Source organism: Falco punctatus (genome assembly GCF_963210335.1).
Source record: "Falco punctatus genome assembly, chromosome: 4".
NCBI lineage: Eukaryota > Metazoa > Chordata > Aves > Falconiformes > Falconidae > Falco > Falco punctatus.
Genome location: NC_137583.1, coordinates 102,446,165 through 102,470,709, shown reverse-complemented (window position 1 = coordinate 102,470,709; position 24,545 = coordinate 102,446,165). Strand labels below are relative to the sequence as shown.

Here is a 24,545-nt window from a genome sequence, read left to right as displayed (position 1 = left end):
CAGGTACGAGCCCCCTGAGCTGGAAGACATGGATAGGGGGCAGAATGAAGCCCCCAAAATCCAAGGGGAAATGCTTAGGCACCTGCTACCCTACTTAGACACACACAAGTCAATTGGGCCAGATGGGATCCACCCAAGGGTACTAAAGGAGCTGGCAGAGGTGCTCACCCAGCCACTTTCAATTATTTATCAGCAGTCCTGGCTAACCGGCAGTTAGCCAACGTGATGCCCATCTACAAGAAGGGCCAGAAGGAGGATCCAGGGAACTGCAGCTCTGTCAGCCTGACCTCGGTGCTGGGGAAGGTGATGGAGCAGATCATCTCGCGTGCCATCACACGGTACATACAGGACAACCAGGTGATCAGGCCCAGCCAGCCTGGGTTTATGGAAGGCAGGTCCTGCTTGATAAACCTGACCTCCTCCTGTGACAAGGTGACCAGCTTACTGGATGAATGAGAGACAGTGGATGTTGCCTGCCTAGACCTCAGTAAAGGCATTGACACCATCTCCCACAGCATTCCCCTGGAGAAACTGGCTGCTCGTGGCTGGGATGGGTCTGCTCTACGCTGGGTAAAAATTTGTTGGCTGGCTGAGCCCAAAGAGTGGTGGTGAGTGGAGCTACATCCAGCTGGCAGCCCGACACAAGTGGTGTTCCCCAGGGCTCAGTACCGAGGCCAGGCCTGTTCGGTATCTTTATTGATGATCTGGATGAGGGGATCGAGTGCACCCTCAGTGAGTTTGCAGGTGACACCAAGTTGGGCAGGAGTGTTGATCTGCTGGAGGCCAGGAGGGCTCTGCAGAGGGATCTGGACAGGCTGGACTGATGGGCCAAGGCCAATTGTATGAGGCTCAACAAGGCTCAGTGCCGGGTCCTGCACTCGGGTCACAACAACCCCAGGCAGTGCTACAGGCTTGGGGAAGGGTGGCTGGGAAGATGCCCAGCAGGAAAGGGCCTGGGGACATTGATCAATAGCTGGCTGAACATGAGCCAGCAGTGTGCCCAGGTGGCCAAGAAGGCCAGCAGCATCCTGGCTTGTATCAGAAACAGTGGGGCCAGCCGGACACAAGCAGTGACTGTCCCCCTCTATGCAGCACAGGTGAGGGTGCACCTCGAATACTGTGTTCAGTTTTGTGCCCTTCAAGAGGGATGTTGCAGTGCTGGAGCATGTCCAGGGAAAGGCAATAAAGCTGGTGAAGGGTCTGGAGCACGGGTCTTGTGAGGAGCGACTGAGGGAACTGGGATTGTGTTGCCTGGAGAAAAGGAGGCTGAGGCTCCCCTTAGAGAGAGGCTCCCCTGCAGAGACCTTATTGTTCTTTGCAAGTACCTGTAAGGAGATTGTATCGGTGTTGGTGTTGGTTTCTTCTCCCAAGGTAAAATTGATAGGACAAGAGGAAATGGCCTCCAGGGAGTTTTGGATGGATATTAGGAGAAATTTCTTCACCAACAGGGTTGTCAAGCATTGGAACAGGCTGCCCAGGGGAGTGGTTAGGTCACCATCCCTCGAGGTGTTTAAAAGATGTGTAGATGTGACACATAGGGATATAGTTTAGCAGTAGAATTGGCAGTGTTATGTTCACAGTTGGACTTGATGATCTTAAACGTGTTTTCCAACCTAAACAATACTCTGAATCTGTGGAAGAGCCTTGAAAGGACTCTTCAGAAGGCGGCCAGCATCGCTTTTAACAGTTTCCTTCTACTGTATCTGTTGGATTATCAGTACTTAGTGTACTAATAAAATCCATGGAAATGTTAGGCTTTCTGTACAGTCTTGTAAGCCTTTTGGTGTGCTGCTCAACAAAAGTGAAACCAGCCAGGGATCAATAGTTAACTGACCATTGATTTAGCTGTCTGCACTGTTAAAAATGTGCCCACACAAAGGGAAACAAATAAGCCAGTAAAAAGTCAAAGGGAACCCTGGCAGCTGCACTTGATTCACTCTGTTCACCTCGTGTTACTTCAATGATGGCTCAAAATATGTCATTAACAATTCTGAAAGGTTATATGGGTCTGGACCATTGCTATAGCAAGTGTTTCGTCTGGTTTGGTTGATTTGTTTGTTCCTTCTTTTTATAAAAGAAACCATAATGTGGAAAAAATCTTTGTAAGCAGGGTTACTGTCACTTAATTCAAATCAGTGTATCTTCATTGATTTGAAAGGCACCACATGAAGGTACAGAGGCAAGATCCCAGTCCCCAACCACTGCACAGAACCCCTCCCTCCTTCTCCCACTGAGAAGGAGGAAAAGGGTTTCCTGCCACCGCTTCTCTGTCACTGGGAGGTGGTGACTTTCTTCTAACTTTCACACCACCAGCCCGTATTCATCCTAACTGTGATAACTAGGTTAGGAGCATCCTGCCATGCTTGGGTAGGTCAGTGAAGAGAGAACCTCTCCGAATGTTACTTGCAGACATGAAGTGTTAGAGCTGAAGTTAAATATCTGAATTATAAATTTGGTAGCTTACTCTGTTTGAAAACTAGGCTTCTTTTACATATGTGCAAATATATGCGATATTAATGTGAAAAAGCAGCAGGAATAAATGGAGGAACAATAGAAAAATAGGGGAAAATGTTTCAATTCAGATTTTTTGTGTGAATCCAATCAAAAGCATTTCTAATCAGCTTTGAAATGAATGTCTCTTTCAGATGTCCTGGAAAGTTCTCATGATCTTCAGTACTAGAAAAGTAAATATTAAATAATAGAACAACAAGAAGAGATATTGAATGTGAATCTACTGAGAGAAAGTATTACATGCTTCCTCTAAATTTCATTTAAGCTCGGTGGCTTGTATGGAATCCAGTTTAGAAATAATCTAATAAACCAATGATGAGACTGGTGCTGCGTACAACTACAGTTTTCAAAATACTGAGCAAACACTGGAAAATTTATGAAATGGCATTTAAATGTTTCCATATAAATGATCTGGTTTCATATAAATGGTTCCACATAAATGGATTTTTCCATAAAAAGCGTAACTATTTTTATGTTGAGGGGAGACAGAAGTTCAACGCAGATCTTTAAAGGAGAGAAGTTACATACATAGCCTGAAGATTGGGCAGTGGCCATTAGCAGAGATGAACTAGTATGGGGAAGATACTAATAGAGGGTGATTTGAACCTGGGTCTAGAATGTTCAGAAAGACAGGACCATGCTTCCAAAAGTGAACTGTAATGTTGACCTGTGTCAATGATAATATGTTGAAGTCTCAATTTATTAAAGACAAAAAAAGTATATGATCTATTAATACAAATATTGATTATAACTTTAAACAGAAGAGTTCAGAATCTCATATCGATCCACGTACAAAGTTACATTCCCAGAATAAGTTTGGAAAATGGAAAAAAGAGTTGTTTGAACTAATAATCAGTGCTTAGCTTCCTAGAGCAAGCTGCTCTAAGGAGAAATAATTTAGGTTGAATAAAAAGAATTGGTACATAGGGTTCCCAGATGAACCAAATGCACTCAGTTTCCAGCCCTACTGAGACTACAAGAGGTTTGAGTTCCTTCTGGGGAAAAAATAATGTAGCCAACACCAGCCCACCCCTCCCTGCACATGTGTCCTTAAAGAATGCATTACTAAATGTACTATGAAAAGAGGTTCAGCCTCTTCTTGTACCAGCAGGAATTGTTCTTTCAGCTTTTCATGCATTGCTTCCAAAGATTATCTCAAGATGGGAGGGAAAATCCCATCTGAGCATTGTCCCTTCTTTTAAAAGTGGCTGGGAGGATCCAGCAAAGCAAATAGCAAACTCTGAGTTCCAGCATGCCCTCCACTGGGTTTTATCTGTTTCAAATGCTGTTGGTGTAGTGCGTTTCAAATCCTCTGCATTATAAACTTCTTTTTCCTCCTTGGCACAGGCCTTGGGAGCCGAGTGACTGGCCCAGTTCTTGCTAAAAGGCAGTGACAAAATTTCTGGCTGTTTCCCCAGGACAGTTGCTCCTGACTGCTGAACTCCAGAGCCTTGCAGCAGGACACCTGCTGCTGAATGCTGGAAATGCTCTGAGCTCATCAGATGCTTAGTTTTCACCTACTGTTAGTTTGCAGTATTCACAATTTCAAAACTTCCTAGGTGTGGTTTTGACCAATTTGGATGCGTCTGTCAGAATGGCCCAACTACAACATATACATGTAGTTAATGCCTCTGGAGCCCACGGGTTATTTGGGCTCCCATAGTGCTCAGACAGGCTGGGGTGGGAGCAAAGGGAGTTGCAGAAAGCCCTGCACTTGTCTGCAGGGGAGCTGCAATTGGCTTAATTATTTTTTTTTTTTTTCTTTTTTTTTCTGTTGGCCCATTCTGTGGCACTCCGTGTACCCACGCAGACAGGCCTACACCAGGACCCCAGAATGAGCTCAGTCCTGGGTACAAGGCTGTGTCAGGATTTCAGAGGCTTGCGGCTGACTGGATGAGTGTGCCCCTATTTCTCCAGGGCTGCAGTGCAAGTGCAAGCTGTACTTGGAAAATGTGACCCTCCTTGGGCTGTCAAATGCGAGATCTTGGGTAAAATGAAGTTCAGCGAGGACAGCCAGGAGCAGGCTTTTGACAGTGCCTTGAGATTGTGCTTGCAAGTCTGCGTGCCTTGAGCATGATGCTTTTGCAGCTGGCACACACAGCAGGCTCCACAGCTGCCTTCCTGTTCCCTTCGAGAAGCGGCAACTTGGCCTGTTCTTGTACCCATTAATTAGCTGTGTTTGGCACGCGGGGTCTGGGAAGGGCAGAGGAGCCGTGCTGCCACACTGCAGCGAGCCCTCCGCCAGTCCCGGCAGCCCCCTCCTCCCCTGCACCCCCCGGGCGGCAGCCAACTGCAGCGGCTGGCCCTGGCCCCCCTGGGGGACCCCTCTTACACGTGGGGGGCTAAACCTGAGAGGCCGCTGGGCTTTGGGAAGACTGTGTCGACAGATGTGTTGTTGCCCTGCGGTGTGAGGCAAGCCTGGTGTCTCTGGTGTGGTCTGGAGGGGGAAAGTGAGACAGGGACTGCAAAGTCCAGGCAGTGGTGGGGACACCGTTTGGCTGGTGGTCCCACTGCAGTAGCTCTAAATCAGCAACTGTAGGACATCCAAGGCACAGTGCTGCTGGAGGTGTTTGTGGCTTTCTGCCACCCCACCCGTTCTGTTCCTGTCCAGAGTATTGGGGGCATTATAGGAAAACGCAGTTCTGAAGGGACCATGAGTATCACACAAATGACTTTCAGCTCTCTCGCTGATGCCTGGTCGGTTATCAGGGTTTGGGAATGGACACAACAATAAATGGGATTTTAGCATCCCAAGGTGGGACGTAGCATTTTTTAATGCCTTAGTGAAAAGCCACAGAAAGAATTAAATGAACTGGAGAGAGTCTGGGCCGCACTGTGTGGATCCAGCCACCACCATTGCCACCGGACCTGTGACCCTGGGTTGTGATCACTGAAGGCAGAAACCTGACTGTTGACTAGTTAGGATTCTGAAAGACTGGTAGTTCACGGGGTGCTTGGATTGAAGGTCTGGTTAGGCTCCTCTTGTCAACAGATAGGCGCATTTTGAACAGTAGGATGCCTGCCTTTCACACTGGAAAACTCAGCAGTTACACTGGGCTGGGGAAGCAAGTACGTCATGAAGGAGCTTGGGGAATCTGGGGTGAAAAGGCCGATGCAAAACGAGGAGCACGTGTCAGCACCTCCAGGCTGCAGAGGGGATGTCTGCACAACTGAAGAAAATGACGAGGAGCCCTGGTCCCAGAGGCGGGGAGCGGGGGCAAGCCTGAGAAGCAGGGGCGCGTGAGGGTGAGCGGCCATGGGGCCTGGCGGTGCGGTGGCAGGGCAGCCGGGCCCGCACCGCTCCTGCACAGCCTGCCCAGCGCCAGGCTTCATCCCTGGGAAGGCGTCTTGTCTCGTTTCAGTTCGCGGTGTGAGATACAGCCTCTGTAGGGAGATATTTCTCTGTGAAGGAAAGGGGTATTTCTCTAAAATGTTGTATTTGTATAGTAAGGAAAAATAACATGGAATTTTCTTCCTTTCTTAGAAAACACTGTTGCGTTGTGGAGTTAGTATGAGTGGCCTCATCTGTCTCTCTCTGCTTGCAGCTCTTGTTTATCATGTTGATAAAAGATAGGCTTGGTAAATCCTTGTGATAGAGTGAATACGGCCTGCTAGTCTTTCATTCATCCTCAGAGTGTAGCTAAAACTTCCATGGATATTTAAAACAACAGCATTTAATATCTAACACAGTTAAAAGGCTTGTGTGTTCCTACTCCAGAAGTGAGACACATTGGTGGCGGTTCTTACTTATTTTATTTGTTTGCCCCAGCTTGAAAACTGCGTAGTCAAAAGAAAAGTGCTCATTTTAATATTTTGCTGGACTGAATTGCTTCAGTGAAAGCCAAGGTTGTTGTGCAGTTACTGATGCATAACTCTGCTTTTTTCATATTAGTCTGTCCTTTGGCTAGGGGGATCTCATCTGCATATTTTTTCTAAATACTGACAAGTGATGTCAGTCCCTGAGCACTGACTGGTTGATTAATCAAAGTCCTTAACCAATCAATGAGTAGAGGTTTGCATAACAATGTGATTATTTCTGAAAAACTGTGCCTGTTAGAATCGCAAACCTTGTTACTTTTATTTGCTTCCCTAACACCTCTGCTTTAACTGCCTCCATTGCTCACATTTTCAGAGTACTTGGTAACAGTGACGATACCTCCTGTCTCCTATCTTTCTTTATTTTTTTCCTGTGGCCTGTATGTGCGCCAAAAAAAAAAAAAAACACCCAACCAAAAAAACAACCCAAAAAAGTAAGAAGCAATAAAAATTAAATAGTTTGCACACAGAAAGGGGGAAAAATACGGAACAAAATAAAGGAGAAAAAAATGTTTCTGGGTTTTGTTTGTTTGTATTTCCCAAAGCTAGAAGTACTTTCCTCGTACTCCTCTCTTTTCTTGCCTACCTTTCCTCCAGGATTGTTTGCATGATTTTCCTTGCATTGTCAATACTGTACCAGTTCTGGCCCCTCACTAATATCTTTCAGTTATTGGAGAGGAACTAGCTTTTGAATCTGTGTGAATGTAAATAGACAGTAGAGAAAGGAAGATGACTGCAGGGAAAGATGACTGGAAAGGGAAGGAATGTTTTTCTAGATTTAGGGTTTGTAACTTAAGTTCAATTTGCAGTAAGTTCACCGTTCATGTGTGTGTGGTTTTCCTCTCCTCTCCCCCTTACTATAAGGCGTGGTAATAACTGGGTATATTTTTATGGACGGCAACTTGCAAACATGGCCTACTTTGGTCTTCTATTTCTTTTCTGTAAAATAGTGGGGAATTCAACCTGCATGGTAATGTGTTGTTTCATGGTGTGATGAGTCTGGAGATGCAAAGCTAGAATGCAACGGGCATTAAGCAGTAGTCCAAAGTCAAGTGTTCACAGCTCTTAAGTCAGAATCCAAACTATGCAGTAAAGCAGCATTACACACCTCCTGATTTTGGACCCTTTGGGGTATCCTTTTGCAGCTTTTCTTCGCATCCAAAGGGCTGAATTTTCCCTTGAGCCTGGGGTAAGGGAAGCTGAAGACTTTCTTTGGCTTCTGGTTCTGGTATTTAGGTATGCTAGACTTTGCTTCGTCATTCTTCTCCCTGCAAAGATGGTGTGTGTGAATCACAGCTTGGAACGATTTCTGCTTCCGTTTTTGAGGCCTTGAACGTGCAAGGCAGTGACGGAGCAGACATCTTGGTTCTGTCTAGCCTTCATACATCTTCTAGAATAGGGCACGTGAGTCTGTGTTTGACAAGATACATCTGCACTACTTTTAATGGAGTGTAATTTGAAACTAGCTGAGTTAAGCCAGGGCAGATGGCTGAAGGACTGTGTGTAATTTCTTCAGGGTAAAGTTGTGCTGCTGCTGCAAGATTGTTAATCTGGTTTTAGGACACCTCATAGCAAATGACAGTAATACTGCTGTCAGCTCAGTGTAGAACAAGTACAAATTAATTCTGCCCATTAAAATATGTAATGAAAAAATCCGAAAATCTGTCTCAGAAGACTTTGCAAGGTAAGGTACTGTCTGGCTTACTGCACAGCATAAAGATTGTATCTTATATTTTTGGTTATTAACCGTTAGCTAAAATGATGTAGTTATTCCTGATCCCAATCAGGTTTGTACTGACAGGTGATCAGATAATTATGTCAAGCTCGTATCAATGAAAATGGAACCAGAGCCTTAAAAATTTGCAAGGGCTTGACTAAATTGATTTAATGTAATTAGGGCTTGGTTCCCTGTATACAGTGTTTTTATTTACAGCTTTAATACACTTATTTTACATGCAGCATCTATGCCTCTGATATTTCTTTGCAGTAGTTTGGCAAGCAAGATTCAAAGTTGGAATGGTTGCCAAAATGGAAAGTGTAGCCTTAAATTCTGAAATAGAATGTGAAAGCTGTCTTCACATTTGTTTTCTCAATTATTCATACTACAGGCTTTATTTTATAAGATATTTTAATTCAGTCTGAGAATTAACATGTGACCTATCTCACCAAGACCTTAAATTGAACTACAGAACTCCCCCCCAGCCCAGTTAGGTCTTTTTGCACATTATCAATCAAGATGTTCCTGATGGAGGGGGAAAAAAAAAAAAAAGATACTATGGAAAGTGTTCTGTGTGTGCTTTCAACCAACCTTGTTTGTGATGAACAGGTTGAATGGAAAGTCTGCAGGCTGGAAAGCACATCTGCTTAAAACATGTGTTGAGTTTTCTTTATGTATGTTAACAGTGAGCACATTTGTGGAAATCGTGTTTTCTTCACAATCTGTTTGCTAAATTAGGACACAAACCCGAGAATGCTTGTGCATGAGAGTAATTTTTTAGAAATGAGTAGTGTCACTGAGTTCAATAAGAGCAGTCACGCACAGAATTAAGCACATGCATGAGAGTTTGCAGAAATTTGGCAAATATGTTGTCGTCATGAACAGATTGCCCAGCTTTGCTTCTAATGGAGCTATAATTTCTTGGCTTGGTCCTATTTTGAGTAGTCTTTGTTGTATGAGGCATAAACTGTTCCATTGTCCTAAGCCTAACTGAGGATATTTCTCTTATTTTGTCATAGCAACAAGAGCAAGATCCCACAAATCTATACATCTCAAATTTACCCGTTTCCATGGATGAGCAGGAACTGGAGAATATGCTGAAACCCTTTGGACATGTCATTTCCACCAGAATACTAAGAGATGCTAATGGAGTCAGCAGAGGAGTCGGCTTTGCCAGGTGAAACTTTTGCTCTTTTTTGATTCATGCAGATTTTTTGGCTTTGGTCCTTTGCAAATGCTGTCTATTCTGTAACTCTGAAGCCTCATAGCTGTGGAAAATGCAGAACAGCACCTTTATTAGATTGTGTGTCTGTTCTTTCTACCAAGCTGAAGAATACCAGTGCAGAAGGATGTTCATTTCATTGCTCTAAAACATAGTTTGTTGTCTGTATGTCTCTGTAAATAAAAATTGCTAGGAATAGTGAGCTATCCATGCAGCATCAAGCTTGGATAATAATAAATATCCTACAGCCAAAAGCACACAGTTGCTGAAGAAACTGTTTAAATGTTTTGCAAAGATTTTGCAACAGGAAAAAGTAAATTTAGCAGTTGGACGAGCAAAGGGGAGGAACTGTAACAGAAGAAATGTGGCTTCCTTGAAAGCTGCAGGGGACTCAAGCCTGTGAAAAGAGCTAAAGAAAAAAATGTTTGCATATAACAAGTCCTGTTGGAGTGGTCAGATATTTTAGACGGAATGGGCAACATATTATTACCATGTACTTCATTGTCAGTACAGATAGACAAATCTCCATGTTTACTCTCAGGGAATATTTACATAGATTCTCTTCAGCTTGAACCATTCTTAAACCAAATAGTTATCTTTTGAGAAGCCAAGGAAGAGAGAGCTATCTATATATAGAAAGGTATTGAAAAAGAAAATAAGAGAAATTTGCAATTGTGCTGTAAATCAGTCTTCTGCTTCAAAAGAAAAGGGAAAAAAAGCTCAAATCATTGTTTCTACAGAATATTCATTGCGTTGTGCTTTGTAGAGGAGGCAAAATGACTTAATCATCTTGCAAATTTCTTTGAAATACACCATATCTTGGTATGTCATGGCACTTCTGTTAGTGTCATAACACCACTGAGTGAAATGGGGTACTGTATGATAAAAAGGTAGCTTGCAAGATAAGTGACATTATAGTGTTACCTCTGTCCTTTATTTGAAAGATCATCGTGTGTGAAGAATGTTAAGATAATATTGTCTGAATTCAAATGTAAAAAGGCAAAACATTTATGCTGAAAGATGACACACTGTTCTTTACGCATTCTTGCAGATAATAGCATAAATTTTTTTCTAGCTCACTAAATATAGATAAGTATAACTCATGGATAAACTTATTTTTTTAAAAATTGACTCTGTGGAATGTATTTAATTATGTAACATATTTAAAGAAACCTTTAGTGATCTTACATGAAGGTTGTGCAATTCACCATGCAAACAACAGAGGGGTAAAACGTTTGTTCCATCAAAGTATACAGCAGATCTGCTGTTGACTGGAATAAGGCCAGAGTTAATCCAGGAATTTAGAACTGCAGTTGAATGCTGACACTTGTCCTTGCAGAATTATCAATACAAGATCTGATGACATGACCACCTGACCTTCTTTTTGTAATAAAGTGCTCTTTAGTATCTTTTTCCTGCGTGCCAATGCAAGTAGATTAATTCGTTTAGCTTTGCTTGTAGCCAAAAAAGGTTTCATTCTAGTGTACCTACAGTGTGAGCACACGCTGAGCGGGTATAAATACGGTACAGGTGTAGGGTGGCAGCTGTATTTCAGTCCGGATAAGATTTGAGAAGTTCAAGTCAGCAACCCGTGTAGTGATCCTGGCTAATATACTTCTGACCTGGGGCTTTTTATCACAGTGTATCGTGCCTGCTTGTGGCATGTGCCATGCTGCTTAGCATAGCTCTTAACAGCCACAGGAGCACAGGAGAAAAAGTTAACTTTGCATATGCTAAAATGATGCAGCATCCAGCAATTTGATTTTTCAAAGTTATTAACTAACTGCTATGGTGATTAAGAATAACTTTTTTGATTCTGCCCAATTATGTGAAGTCTGTCTCAAGCATATTCAAACAGCAATTGCAAATAAAGGCTTGCAGTAGACAGCTATCATTAATTTTTTTTTCCTAAATGTGTATGATTAGCAGTTTTATAGTACTGCAGGTGACTACTCATTTATAACCTGGGTAACTTCAAATGTTCTTGGGTCAAAATTATCTTGAGTAATGTCTGGCCACGTTAGAGTTCAGCCTCCTTTAAAGTATGCACTTACAAAGCTAGGTCTCTTTTTTAAGCTGTGAAAGTATTTCCTCTCTTTTGCATCCCTCAAAAGCAACAGGACAGATTTTTCCAAAACGTTCTAGAGCATTTCTCCGTGGCTTCAACTCAACTGTGCCTAGGTATGCTCCAGGGGAGATTTTGGGGAGGAAAGTTACGAGCAAGGGCCAAGGAAAGGAAGCTTTAGACTCCGACTGTGGCTCCACAAAAGTTCATGGAGTTGAAAGGGAATTGCCGTAACCTCTGGCTGCCCACCTCTGTCTTGCCACTGGCCCGTGCTTTGTACTTCAAAGCCATGCTGCCTGCCTCCAGGCGCACCGTGGGAGCTGGCCCTCTGCAGAGCTCCTGTTGCTGTTGTCATTTGTGACGTGGGTTTCTGCTGACAGAAATCCCAGCAGGAGCTGGGGCTGAACACAGCCTATCTTACAGCAAAGAAAGAAATTAGGAGGAGGAGGAGCAGGAAGAAATACTAGAAGTAAGGAACTGGGAAAAGGAGATGGTGCACCTAAGAAGCTTTGACTTCAGACTGTCATAGGATTGCAGGGTGAAAGAGGGAATAACGCGGTGCTGCCCTCACACAGGGTTTCATCACAAGACTTAAAATTGTAGGTGTTTCTCTTAAATCCCTGTTGCTGGGAGTCATGTAATGACTTCAACATCTGATCTTTCATTTAAAGAGTGTGAATGGATTCCTCAGAACTTAGAAGAAAAGCATAGTCCTTCATTCTAAAAAAAAAAAAAAAAGCAAAGAAAAAAAACCCACAGAAACTTGATTCTAAGACTTTTTTCAACGTACAATTTTAAAGCTGATGTCTTAACGATTTGAGTTTTGCAAACAGGACATGAGGAATGTTGATGGTGGTGTGAGTAAAAAGCAAATCAGAGGTAGTGAGTAAGTGGGAAGGTCTTTGAGGGAGCCTGGAATTACTGGATAGGAGAAGGTACTAAGAGTATGGAGGGAAACACTTCATCCCGAAGATGTGTTGTCACTTAAAAAGAGGTAACTGTATGTGCTGGAAGACTAGGCTTTCCACAGGCCCGTAAAGGGTGAATTCCAGATGTTAAGGCAGGAGAAGATAAAGAAATCACACAATCGTAGTGGAGTCAAAGCAGCAGTGCAAAATTTTGCAAAACGGAAGGGGGTATATTTAGAGGGAGATTTCTGAGGATCAGTGATCTTTGGAGCAGAGAAGTGTCAGCAGTATCTGGGGATAACGAACATCCAGACAGTTTAAGGATGCATTTATGAAGAGGGAGAATGCTTTGTTCTTCCTTATTCAAGGGTTTAATTGAAGGCAACTGAAAAGGTGCTATAAATTTAGCTTGAACAAATCCATCATCAGGGACAGTAGTGCAGGCTTAGATATTATGAGGATCATTCCTACTTTCAGTCAGAAGAATGATCTGTCACATCCTACATCCTACCCAGGAAATTGCTTTATAATTGGATATCTCAGATGAAACTGGAAGTCCCAAACATGCCTCAAAGACTTTGTGTGATATCCGTAAAATATTCCAGTGCCTGTGGTGATAAATTTCCATTGGAAAGTCTCCCTGGAAGGGGCTCACAGCATCACTTCAGGGTGCTGGGGAGGGTTGGGGGAGAACCTATCTCCCAGAACCTCACATTTCTATCTGGCATTGCAACCTGGACCAAATTTTCGTAGTGCATCCCTAAGAAAATTGCCAGGCATGGAGCAGCACTTTCAGGGAGAAGCAGGCTCCAGAGCGGGACATGTGGGGCAGGATCCTGGGACAAATACCAGTGGGACTCCACAACATGAAAATGGCTATGAAGCCCTTAAAGGTGGAGAAGGAGGAACAAGGAAAGTTAGGAGCCATCAGGTAATTTGGCTGAGCTATTTTTATAATCAAAACTCAAAGTCCAAGGTACTGTGAGTTTAATTGAAGAGCTCCTCGGGATGTGGAAAGGGGGGCAAGGAGTCATTGGGATATACTTTGGGGAAGAAATTCCTGATATCATGAATCAGTGAAATCAAAATTGCATTTTATAACCCCACAGTAAGATGTCATTCAAATATTTAAGTATCCTCCCTATAGAGATAGTAATAATAATGCCATGCATACGTATACCACAGTCAGCCGAACAGCAGAGCAGGCATTTTATAGGTCCTTTTAAATGATGAAGGGCAAAGAAAAAGTTAGAAACCACTAACTTTTTTATTTTGTTTGCTGTCTTGTAACTTAAAACGACCTTGCAAGATTCACCCCCCAAGCGACATTTTACAACGAAGTCATAAGCCTCTGAAAACAGAAATTTATGATGGAAATGCTGACAGTCAGACAGTCAAGTATTGCTCTGCTGGCGGGCACCAGTATAATACCTAACCTGAGACTGTGAAGACAGTAGCATAAATCAGCCTGGATCTAGGTGGAAATGACTGTGTATCCATACTGTTCTTTCCCAGTAACGTGAGAAAATTTGTCCAACACAAACTGTCATAAAAGAATGTTATAATGCTGTTCCTAGCAAACGACCCAAGTCAAGATATTCTCAATTAGCTGTCTATAATCTCAAAGCAAAAGGAAATATCAAGGAGGTGCTTCCTTTGTGACAGAGACAGGCGTTCTGTAGTGAGGCATTTACCCATATTGTCGTTGGCAGGTTCAGCTTCATCCTTGTCTTTTCCCTACCTTGTTCTTCTGGAAGACCTTCCAATGGGATGCTTTTCTCTACCTGCATGTGTTTTTTGTTAAACTTATCTCCCATTTGTCTGCATTTTACATCTATTATATTTAGTCTTTGGAAATCATATTCAACTCAGCAACTGAAAGGGAGCAACAGAAAACGGGAAACAAGATTTTGAGCCTCCACAGGATCATTATTCTATTAATAAAAGTTTTGCATTGATTTTCAGTAGGATGCGCTCCAGTTTCCACTGAAGCAAAATGAGAGAGCCAAGTCTTTAATTTGTGTGTTCTTTTCCTTAAAGGAAGCTGTGTATCTTTCAGGGTTTTTCAGGATAACGTAGATGTCATTTAGTTATATTGTATTTCTTCTGAAACTTCTTCTGAAAGAGGTTTCTTTGTGGAGAGCACTGTAGCTCTGTGCAGAGATACTCAGGCAGCTAAACGGTCACCTTGGCAGAATGGATCATGCTGCAAGGTATAGTGTGGACCATATGCCCAGAGAAGAGGAGCCTGTTCTGTCCTCACTGGAGTGGTTTCTACAGATTTTTTATATTCATCTGTGGTAGTAAGCGACCCCCTGTTGTTTATGCAAACAGAACTGAACGTGAAGAATATACAGGCAGGACAGCTTGGGAAAAGATATAATTTATGAGTGATGAGGAAAACTTGTCAAAATTAATATCTCTTCCTGGGCTGTAAATGACAGAGGGAGCAATTTTTCCAGCATAAAATGGATTCAAACCAAAAAGCACAAAAACATCTTGAAGCAATCTCTGAAAAGCTGGGGACGTAAGATACCAAAGTCATTTACAGGAGAGAAGAAAATCACAGGCTGCAGCCATTTCAGGGTCTTGGAATGCCTGGGATTAAATTAGCTAAATAAATTAATTAGTGAACATGTTGTCATAGAAGGATGAGTAGGATGTAAGGAGGTGCTAAGAAACCTCATAGTAATCAAACCTGTCTTGTAGCTTTGGAGTATTTGAGACCTGAAGATCATTTTCCCTGGCCACTTTTATATCACAGGCAGTTGAAGTACTCCCAGTTACCTAATATTGAGATAATACTTGTCTTTTACTAAAATACAGCTTTCAGAAGTGATTTGAAGGCATCAATGAGAAAAAAAAGCCACCTCTTTTCTATCTAATGTGTGCCAGTGGAACATCTTCCTTGCAGTTAAATGTTTCTGCCTAATTTCTCTTTCAAATGTATCTGGTTCTTGTCACAACTTTCTAGCGAGGTTAAAGAACCACTTAGCACCTAGTTTATTCTCCCTGCAAAGGTACTTAGGCACTGCTATCAGAGTGCCCCTCTGCTCATCTTTTTGATATGCTAAAGAAACTGAGTTCTCCAGTGTGTATTCTAACTATGGCCTCAGTTCTTTGGACACCTCTGCTGTATCATACTGCTACTACCTACCTACTGCCATCTTTGCAAGGTGCCTTAAATAGTAAAGAAATATTGCCCCTCAAGATTTATTATTCCTGCTCTCATAAATATAAGAAAACCACAATATTCATATGTTGATGGTAATATAAATTTGGTAGTAACAATTTAGTCTTTAAATATTTACTCTGGATATAAAGAAATATAGTCCTTATTCTCATTTACCTTACTATTATTAAGCAAAGCGACTATAGAGTATATGTAAACCAAACCCACATTTTACTGCTAACGGGTAATTACATGGTACTGAGTATTTCTCATGTAATAATTATGTAATCATCATGTTATTCCCTGTATATAAATTTTATTAAGTTGTTTCTTGACATTGCATCAATCTTTATAATAAGCATGTGTAAGAGCTTTAGTTTGTAAAAAAAATCCTTTTCCTTTTTCTTTTTTTCATGGTAAAGATTCCCTATTACTTGTAACAACACATAATGACTACTTTGGAGCCATTATGGTCTGTAGAGAGAGTAATACACATTTTTAAAATAATCTAAAATAAATATTTAATAGTAATACATGAACATCAAATTATTTGGTTGTGATATTTGCTTAAGCAAGCCTAATTTTTTTGTTCTTTTACCCATTGTATTGAAATATCTTAAATTTGCAAACTATGGCTAAAAAAAAATCATACAAACAGTCTTCCTTTCCAGATTTTTTTTTAATTCACTTCCTTTCCAGTTGAATAGAATATAGACAGTCTAGTTACTCATAATGTGTTTGGGAACTTTACAACTTAGTTTTCAGAACTTGGAGATGTATTGACACAGGTAAAAATGAATTATCATAGCTTTGTTGGGGTTTTTTAGTTTAGGTCATTATCTGTACCTTTAAAAATATCATAAGAATCTGGCCTATAGCTTTGATATTTTTTTTCTGCACTGCATTTCCTGATTCAGAGTAATACTCAGATGTTTTATTGTTGTCTCCAAATTGCTTTTAAATGTGAGTAATTATCTAAGATCCTCTTAGGATCGGCACCAAAAACATACTGTTGATAGAAATTTGAAAATGATACTTCATGAATGATCTGATCAGAAGCAAATTCCTATTAACTATGTGAAGCTGATGCTCTCCTTTTTCCAGCAGGAGAGCTGAGTATCTGTCTTTCAATAGGTTTTGAAGCGTCTGAGATCTTTGTCTTTTCTCCAGAATATTATCATCTTCCACATTTTTGTTCTATCAATTATGAAAAAAACCCAGCATCTAAAAAAGGGATTTTAAAGTGTTCTTCTTCCCCCAAGTTTACCTGTGCTTCAATTACATTCTTTTGTAGAAAACCTGTCCCCTGGAGGCTAACTTTTACAATGTAACATTCTTGTTAATGATAATTCTATTAAACCCAGTCTCAACATTTTGAAATATTTCTGTCTCAGATGAGAGAATAAATTAATGACAAAAAGCATATTTTGTCCATCTCCCCGGGTTTCCAAACACATTCTACAATAGAGGAGTGTCATAGCTTTTTGAAGAAAAAATAGGTAGAATTTATTAGTGTGGACCTCTTTTTTTTTTTTTTTTATTGGGCCTCTTCCCAGGTATCACTCGCTAGTCTTTATGGCTCAAGCAAGTAAGAAATGCCTGAACAGATGTGTGCAGATAGGTTCGGCTCATGGGCAGGTGCCTGCCATAGACATTGCCACCCAAGTTGTTGACGTTGATCAGAGGTCTAAGTAAATTAAGACTGAGATCTTGTGATGGTGAGTATCAGATGATTTTAATAATATATCCATTGCTCTATACCCCTCATTCTTCCCAGTCAGTCAGCAAGCTAATCATCCAGAATAACACAATTTGAAAGGGTTATTTCTAAAAAACAGGTATTGTGGGCAGGTGTAAATTATAATTCATACTTAGGTAGCCCTGGGACAGATACCATCCTGATAAGTTAGCGGCTGCCTGACCAGCCTTGGTGCATCCAGGAGGAAGGTCTACCCCCCAGGCACACGTTGCAGAAAGCAGACAGGGATTCAGGTAAGGAAGATGAGGGGTAGATGCAGTTGTTACTCAGCAACACATCTGAAGGGAACATGTGTAGATGGCTTTGTCTATTGTGCTGCCTTTTCAAACTGAGTCGATAATGCCAGTGTCAGTTTCAAGCGAAGCGTGTGCCAGATTACAGATAGCTAGCAATGGCATTTGAGAGCCGTTAATTGTGAAACTTGAGAAGAAAATGTGCACATTCTTTTTTCAGAGTGCTATTCGAATGATGGCCTTTTTATCCCAGAACACTGTGGGTTTCACTTTTATTCTCTTCCCACATAAAATGCATGAAGTGCGCTGAGTCTCTTTCACTTGGCAGCTTATATATTGCATTCTTTGCAGGGACTGCTTTGGCTTGTTAAAGTGTACCCCCATGTATTAAAATGAAATTGTCACTGCTGTGTGGTGCAACATAACATGGTTTGACACCAAGTGCCTGCAGCTACAGAAAACAGACTTTTATTGCATTTATTCTTTCAGAGACAAGAGTCTCTAAAGGCTCAGTGCAGACATCCGCTTAGTTAAATCTGAATGAAGCCGAAGTGAACAATCTAAGTTGCTGTCTTTGTGCTTATAGAAATGGCCCAGCCCACATGGTATGCAGTGATACAATCTGGAAGGGACAATTTTTAATGATTTTACCTGAAACAAACATGACAAAAGACTTTGACTTGCTCAGAGAATTAATCAGGCAATCAGGATGGTAGGTTTTTGGGGGTTTTTTTCAGTGGTGATGGGGTGGTCCTTTGAACACTGGCAAAATTGTACCCTGGGAGACAATCTGCTGCTCTAAGTAAGCCATTCTTTCCCAAAACGAATTGACAGGAAGGTTGGTGGATAAATTAATTTTGAAAAGATTTAGACTGGTGAGAAGTAAGCAATATTTATGTCCATGGAGTTATTTTGTGGAGAGTACCTGGAGGTAAGCACTGGTGTATTGAAGGAGCACTGAACATGGGTTTTAAACACAATTCTTCTAAGGAAAACAAAAGCATTATTTTTCTTTTTGCTTGCTTATTAGCTTTCCATTTCTCTCTTTCCTCGCTTTGAAATTTCTGTACCCACTCTGCAGCCAAGTCAACTGTTCTCTGGACTAGTGTACAGTCAATTTACAAAGACCTGAAAGAACAGTGAATTCCCAGAGGTGGTATAACCATGGTTTGGGATTTGACTAGTAGCTTTGTATTCTTTACCGTTCCTTCAAAAAATATATGTACCAGTTCATTGTTAATGCTTTCATGTCTCAGTGCTGAAGGTTACCTTGAGGTCATATGAGATGAACAGTAAGGTATTTCACCTACCAGTAGTACATGTAAATTACTGTCTTTTTTGGCTTTATGTTGTAATAGGCATATAGGCATATATGCATTGTCTGTGGTTTTGCTATACAGTCTGTCTTTGCAGGTTATTTTTTTAACATTGTAATCCTTAATAATGGATGCTTAATCCTCTGTGTTCTTCTCAAAACCCTGGTGGTTTGTTTTTTTCCATGCCATTTGAAGTTATTTTGAGTGCACAAGGCATCTAGACACATGTCCTTTGCCTTTCCAAGCAGCACGTGAGAGCATAAAGAATGTCCTTGTTCAGGGTGATCCCACGGAGCCAAAAGGGGACTGTTCATTGACACTGCTGCAGCTCACACACAGCCGGGAGTGCAGCTGCAGGCTTTGAGGGTGGCAGGTCCTTCTCACAAGCCACACCATACTGTAATGAGCTCAAACAGTTTCTCTGCAGAAATCGGCGAGAACAGCTTTGAAGTTTTCTCTGAGCATCTGTGCTTGTCCTTTTTTCAATCCTTTTGCTTTTTGTTTTTGCTGACTGAGCACTTTCATAACAGTCTAGTAACACATTTTGCCTCTACCCCCATCCCACTCTCTTCTCTTTTCCAGAATGGAGTCTACAGAAAAATGTGAAGTAGTAATTCAACATTTTAATGGCAAATATCTGAAAACCCCACCCGGTCTACCAGGTAAGTGTAGCCATCATTATGAAACTTAAAATTCATTGAAGAGTTTAGAATACAGAAATGCTAGAATTTATGGTGAGAGTGGCTTATATTATTGGCCTTGCTAAGAGGGCATACGACTTTCCTGGTTGAAGCCTATCCTTTATGACCCGTAGCAACTTCTTCCTTGCCCAGGTTGTATGATTCAAGCATTTATGCCTGACAGCAGTAAGTTTACGTACATGTAAAAATCATGGTATCTTACTGTGGTTTTTTCTATTTAAATACACATATTGTGTGGTTTTTTTTTTTTTAAATCAGAGCAAAGGCCATGTAAGTAAATGCTGGTGCTTTTCTAACAAACTGGGAATACGACTAGATCAGCAACTGCATTACGGGTGGTAAAATAGTCAGGATTTCAGGTTGTAGTAACTTTGTATTCTTCACAGTTACTAGTTACTGTTACTACGAGTATTAACAGCAGTATCTGTTAGGGCACTTCAAATATGAGGTGATTTTATACCATTTGTACTTGCCATAACTTAATGAAACCCTGCAATTTTCTGAAGATACCTGTAGAATACATTCATTGGCGTGTCTGTGCCACATCAAAAGCTAAGTTCTAGCCAGTATCTTTTAAAATCTTCGGCTATCACCTATGTGGCCATCAGCTGTGCAAAGTTTAGTGATCAGTTGCCTGATTCTTAGTGCTTGATAAGACCTCTCCAGCCCACAAATCTGCCAGGATTTCTCCCTCAGATTATCTGAAGAGCTATGTTCAATGAGCAGGAAGTCCTTGCAAGAATTGCATCCTAAGTTATCTCTTTTTTCTTTTTCTTTTTAACTTCCATTAAACTATTCCATTTTCTGGTTACTTTCATTGAATTCCTTATTCATTGCCTGGTTCTTTATGGAGAAGATGCACTAAATACTCTTAATTAAAAGAGGGCCATCTGCACAGCTATTGTATACAGTAATTGAATGCTGCAAGATACATACAAATTTTAGTCAGATCACCTTCCTGAAAGAGTATGTAACTTTTGGTACAAGCTGCCAGACTCCATTTTACGGAATTTCTTTTTCAAAAGTAGTCACTGACAATTTTTCTCAACACCAACTAATGAAGTACACCACCAACTTTGTGAAGTACAGCAGACACGGGCTGCATAGAACAACGGGCAAAGCAACATAAGCAGACACCTTAAACTTTTGGCATGCCTTTCTGTACGCGTACATTGAGCCCCAGAAGTAATCTGTTTAATATCATAGCAACACCCAATGGAAAGACTGTGAATAGCAAGGAATGAGTTGTGCAGCTTTATCATTATAACCTCGTGTGCTCCATGGTCACATTCTTGGTTGTCTCAGACAGGACCCATCATTTGAGACAGAAATAAAGCAGAATATTCTTACAGTGCATGCTTCAGACAAAAAAGACTACACTGTAAAGAATGAAAGCTAGAAGTTTAAAATATTTTTTAATTATTATTTTATTTTTAATTAGTCAGGAAAATCCTGGATATTCAACATGAAAAATGTGGGACATCAGAACAAGAGTCTTGATAAGATAGCATGATTACCTATTGTTCCAAGAGATACACTGAAATTGGATTTTAATGGTTATAACTTTTTCTGCTTTCTCAATTAAAGGACATGAATCAGCTCTTACTTTCTTGAAGATGTCCATGTGGGAAAATTGTCTATGTTTCTCTTATGGTTGTTGTGCTCAGATGGCATTTAGTTGCAAGAATGAGCTGGGAAGTGACTAGTTTAGAGTTTTCATTTACCTGAGTACCATTCAGATGCAGATAAAGCATAATGCAGCTAGGGGCAAAGCCACTGAACCAGTAACTGAACTCAACTATGCACTAGGTATCTTAAAATCCCATTTTGCCCTCCATTTTTGGAGGACAGAGTCTGTAGTTCCAAACACAGATAATTAGAAATTATCGTATGGTATTTGACCACATAAAAGAGAATATTTCTGCCTCATATTATTAGAGTAGGGCACTCTTCAAATCCATATTTGAAATATTTTTTTTTTATTATTCATTCCTCTCTTTCTTAAGAAGCCAGAAGGCAAACATGATCACTTGAGCAGCTGGGTCAGTTCAAGTGGTATTGGCTACTCTTACTCATTTACCTTTGATCTAGTGCAAAAAATCCATGCAGTCCTAGTTTATTCTTCTTGATGTAGATTCCTGTTAGAGCTTCTACTCGGTTTATACATCAGTGCTATGAACATGTATTTAAGCCTCTCAGCAAAGGTGGAAGCATCTTGTTTTATGCTCTTCTTGGAAGTTGCTTATCTTCCTGCATGGAGAAGGAAGGAAAACCGAGTCTCCTAGTGTACTTGGAAAATCACAATCAGAGTCTGAAAATCATCCTTCCATCATGTTAGTAATTGACATAGAAAGAAAAACATCTCTAGTTATTGCTGTAACCTCTCTATGGATTTCCATTACGAATGAGGAACCAGAGAATATTAGTGGAAGTATGCAATGCTGTCTGTTATTAACCTCTACTGCTCAAAGACATGGTCTTACTGTGAGAGGAAATTAATCAATCCTTTTAGGGTTAAATTAAATTGATTTAGGGTTTTCAGCTGGATTTCTTTCAGGCGTAGCAGTGAACTGAGAGGGTTTTACATTTTTGTCCGCACCTCCTCTCACTCAAGCTCTGATGTTCTGGTTCAGGCTTGCCAGCTAATAGAAAGTTGCATGAGGCCCATCAAGAAAGAAATCAACCTGGCTGCAGGCTGTTCTGTACTACCCTTGGTTCCCGAGGCAGTGGGATTATGGACCAGGCAAACCGTTCTGGCAGCTAGTTTCCATCCATGCTGTTTTTCCCAGTGTTGTTCCCTGAGATGTGTTATGTGTGTGAGAATACCATGTCAGGAGGATAAAATGTTCACATCTTGTGGGGAGGTTGTGCCTGGTTGCCAAGTCACAATGGAAGAAGGACTGGAGCAGGTAGCTTTCACATGGTGCCGAACAGCTCATCAGAAAGGCTGGGCAGCCATGGCTCTGGCTTTCCCAACGAATAAAACCGTGGACCATGACTTAAGTTATATCCTCCCAAACAGTTACCTCAGACAGTAATTTTGAATACAGATCTCTTTCCCAGCTAGTGTTTCCTTGGAAAATGAGATGTAAATTTCATGGAATGGGTTTTTTTTTGTTGGAAGTAAGATAGAAATTACAGGACAGTCGCTAGTATTCCTGGACATGCGAGCCCAGCCAGGAGTCACATATCTAAGCTGACACAGGCCAGCAATATGGCAGGAAAGATTAAAGCAGTGTTACATCTGCAAGGAAAGGAGTGCACACAGGGCACTCTGGAGGTTACGTATTCTGTATGCTCCCAAGGCAAAAATATATCATTCCTTGATTGACTTTCTAACTTCAGCTACTGTCTGTTGTCTCTTAAAAATTGTAGAGCTGAGCACTTGCAGCTCCACACCACTGCTTCAATCCAGTGACAATGTAAAGGTTATTTTCTGGCACTTGAAACATGTCACTGGTCAGATGTGTAATGCCTAGGTAAATTTAGCAGTATTGTGTCTGTTAGTGAACTATTCTCATTAAGGGGGCTTCTTAGTCCAACGCCTTGGCTTCGTTCCATTCCAAAGCAAATTGCTTCACTGTCCTGCTTGCTCAACTAGTAAGCATTTCATGATGTTCAGTCTTAGATATGCAGTACAAAATAGTTGGTTGTCCCATAAATAATTAGTTAATATCTTTGCATTTCTTCCAGACTGAGAAAGTACAGTTGTCTCCAGAAATCTACAAACTCTCAGTGCTTGGCAGATTCCATGTGAACTTCATAAACATTCTGAGTAGCTTTGAGTGATTATTTTTTAGTGGGGTTTTTTGTGTTTCTTTTTATTTTCCCTTTATTAGCACTGCTTTTCTGAGATAAATAGATCAGGACCTACTGGGTATATTCTCTTCCCATAGGGAGTGCAGCCCCACATGAAACTTAATTGTACAGACCCTGTATTGCCACTGTAAAAGAGAAGTCAGCAAATGAATGCATCAGACTGCAGCGCTGTATGCCTCCATCAAGATGTGAAGGGCACTACTAATGATGAAGGTAGTAAGGTAGCTCACCCTCAGTTTTTCAGTGCTGCATCTCTTTTTTCTTGGTGAATAGCACACTTCATATGAAAACCTGCTAATCTATCACATTTTGCAATCACTGAATTCAAGTAAAAATTCCTAGCTTTTCTGTCAGTAACAAATTGATTTATCTTTGGATGGGCAGGCTTAGGGTACAGTCTTTGCACAGAGTTTTTGTTCATCTCCCAGTATCCTTGAATGTCTTCAAAAAACTTCATTTTCTCTTTTTGAATAAATGCAAAGACTTAACGAGTTCTTACTTTTCTCTCTGGAATGTCACAGGAACATGCTTCATTTGCAGTAATTATCCCCTGTTGATACGTTCCTTATGCTCCCTCACAGCATATTCTAGTCATTATAGTACTTTCTAAATTTCATTTGCTTTGTAAATACTTTTGGTTGTCGGAGGATATTGGTCAATTCCCATCTCAAGGAAAATTTTACAAAAATGAGACTCATGAGCGCTCCAATGCATGGTCGAGAATCTTGATCTTTTGTAGAAGCTCTGTGTGGCTTTCATCGCTAATTTTAATGCCAGGTTAAAAATACATGACAAAAAGAAAGAAGAGGGAAGTACTGTTCTTGTGTAGGTTAAGAAACCCACAAATAACAAGTGACTGTGGCATTTTGGGACTGACTTTTGCTAGAGCAGAAACTCTTAACAGAAAGATATTCTCTGCAACAATACAGATGTATTTGCAAATACCTCGTATCTTACTCTAATCATTATTGGTCATGCATTTTTCTCTTGAAAAGGTCCCAAGCACTGTATTTTTTACAAAGTCATTTCACCAGAATGAATGGCTATTTTCTGCCTCTATCCTTACTTCAAATATTTCTCTTGTTATCTCTTAAGATTCTCCGATTCTTCAACCAGAGAGTAAATTCAAATACTTGATCTGTGCTTCAGAGAAGTAGACTTAAAACATGGCATAATATATTTAGAGCAACATGTTTTCTAGGACATTGTGGCTAAAATGGTCATGAGAAAACAGTATTCCAGTTGAGACTTAACTGTGCAATGGATAGTAGCAACATTTTCTGCTATTTTTCTTTTCCTCTTAGTG

The 24,545-nt window shown here is 40.9% G+C and overlaps 1 protein-coding gene across 6 annotated transcripts in view; it reads left to right on the top strand.

Annotated features, from left to right (window-relative positions):
• RBMS3 (RNA binding motif single stranded interacting protein 3) overlaps positions 1 to 24,545 on the top strand; it is a gene marked incomplete at its 3' end in the record, with an annotated part of 449,340 nt that overhangs the window by 287,538 nt on the left and 137,257 nt on the right. For all 6 annotated transcript variants that reach the window (XM_080385818.1, XM_080385817.1, XM_080385821.1 and 3 more), the window contains exons 5-6: positions 9,064 to 9,221; positions 19,302 to 19,381. In XM_080385818.1, the coding sequence (XP_080241944.1) occupies positions 9,064 to 9,221; positions 19,302 to 19,381 (238 nt within the window). The remainder of the gene's footprint in view (positions 1 to 9,063; positions 9,222 to 19,301; positions 19,382 to 24,545) is intronic.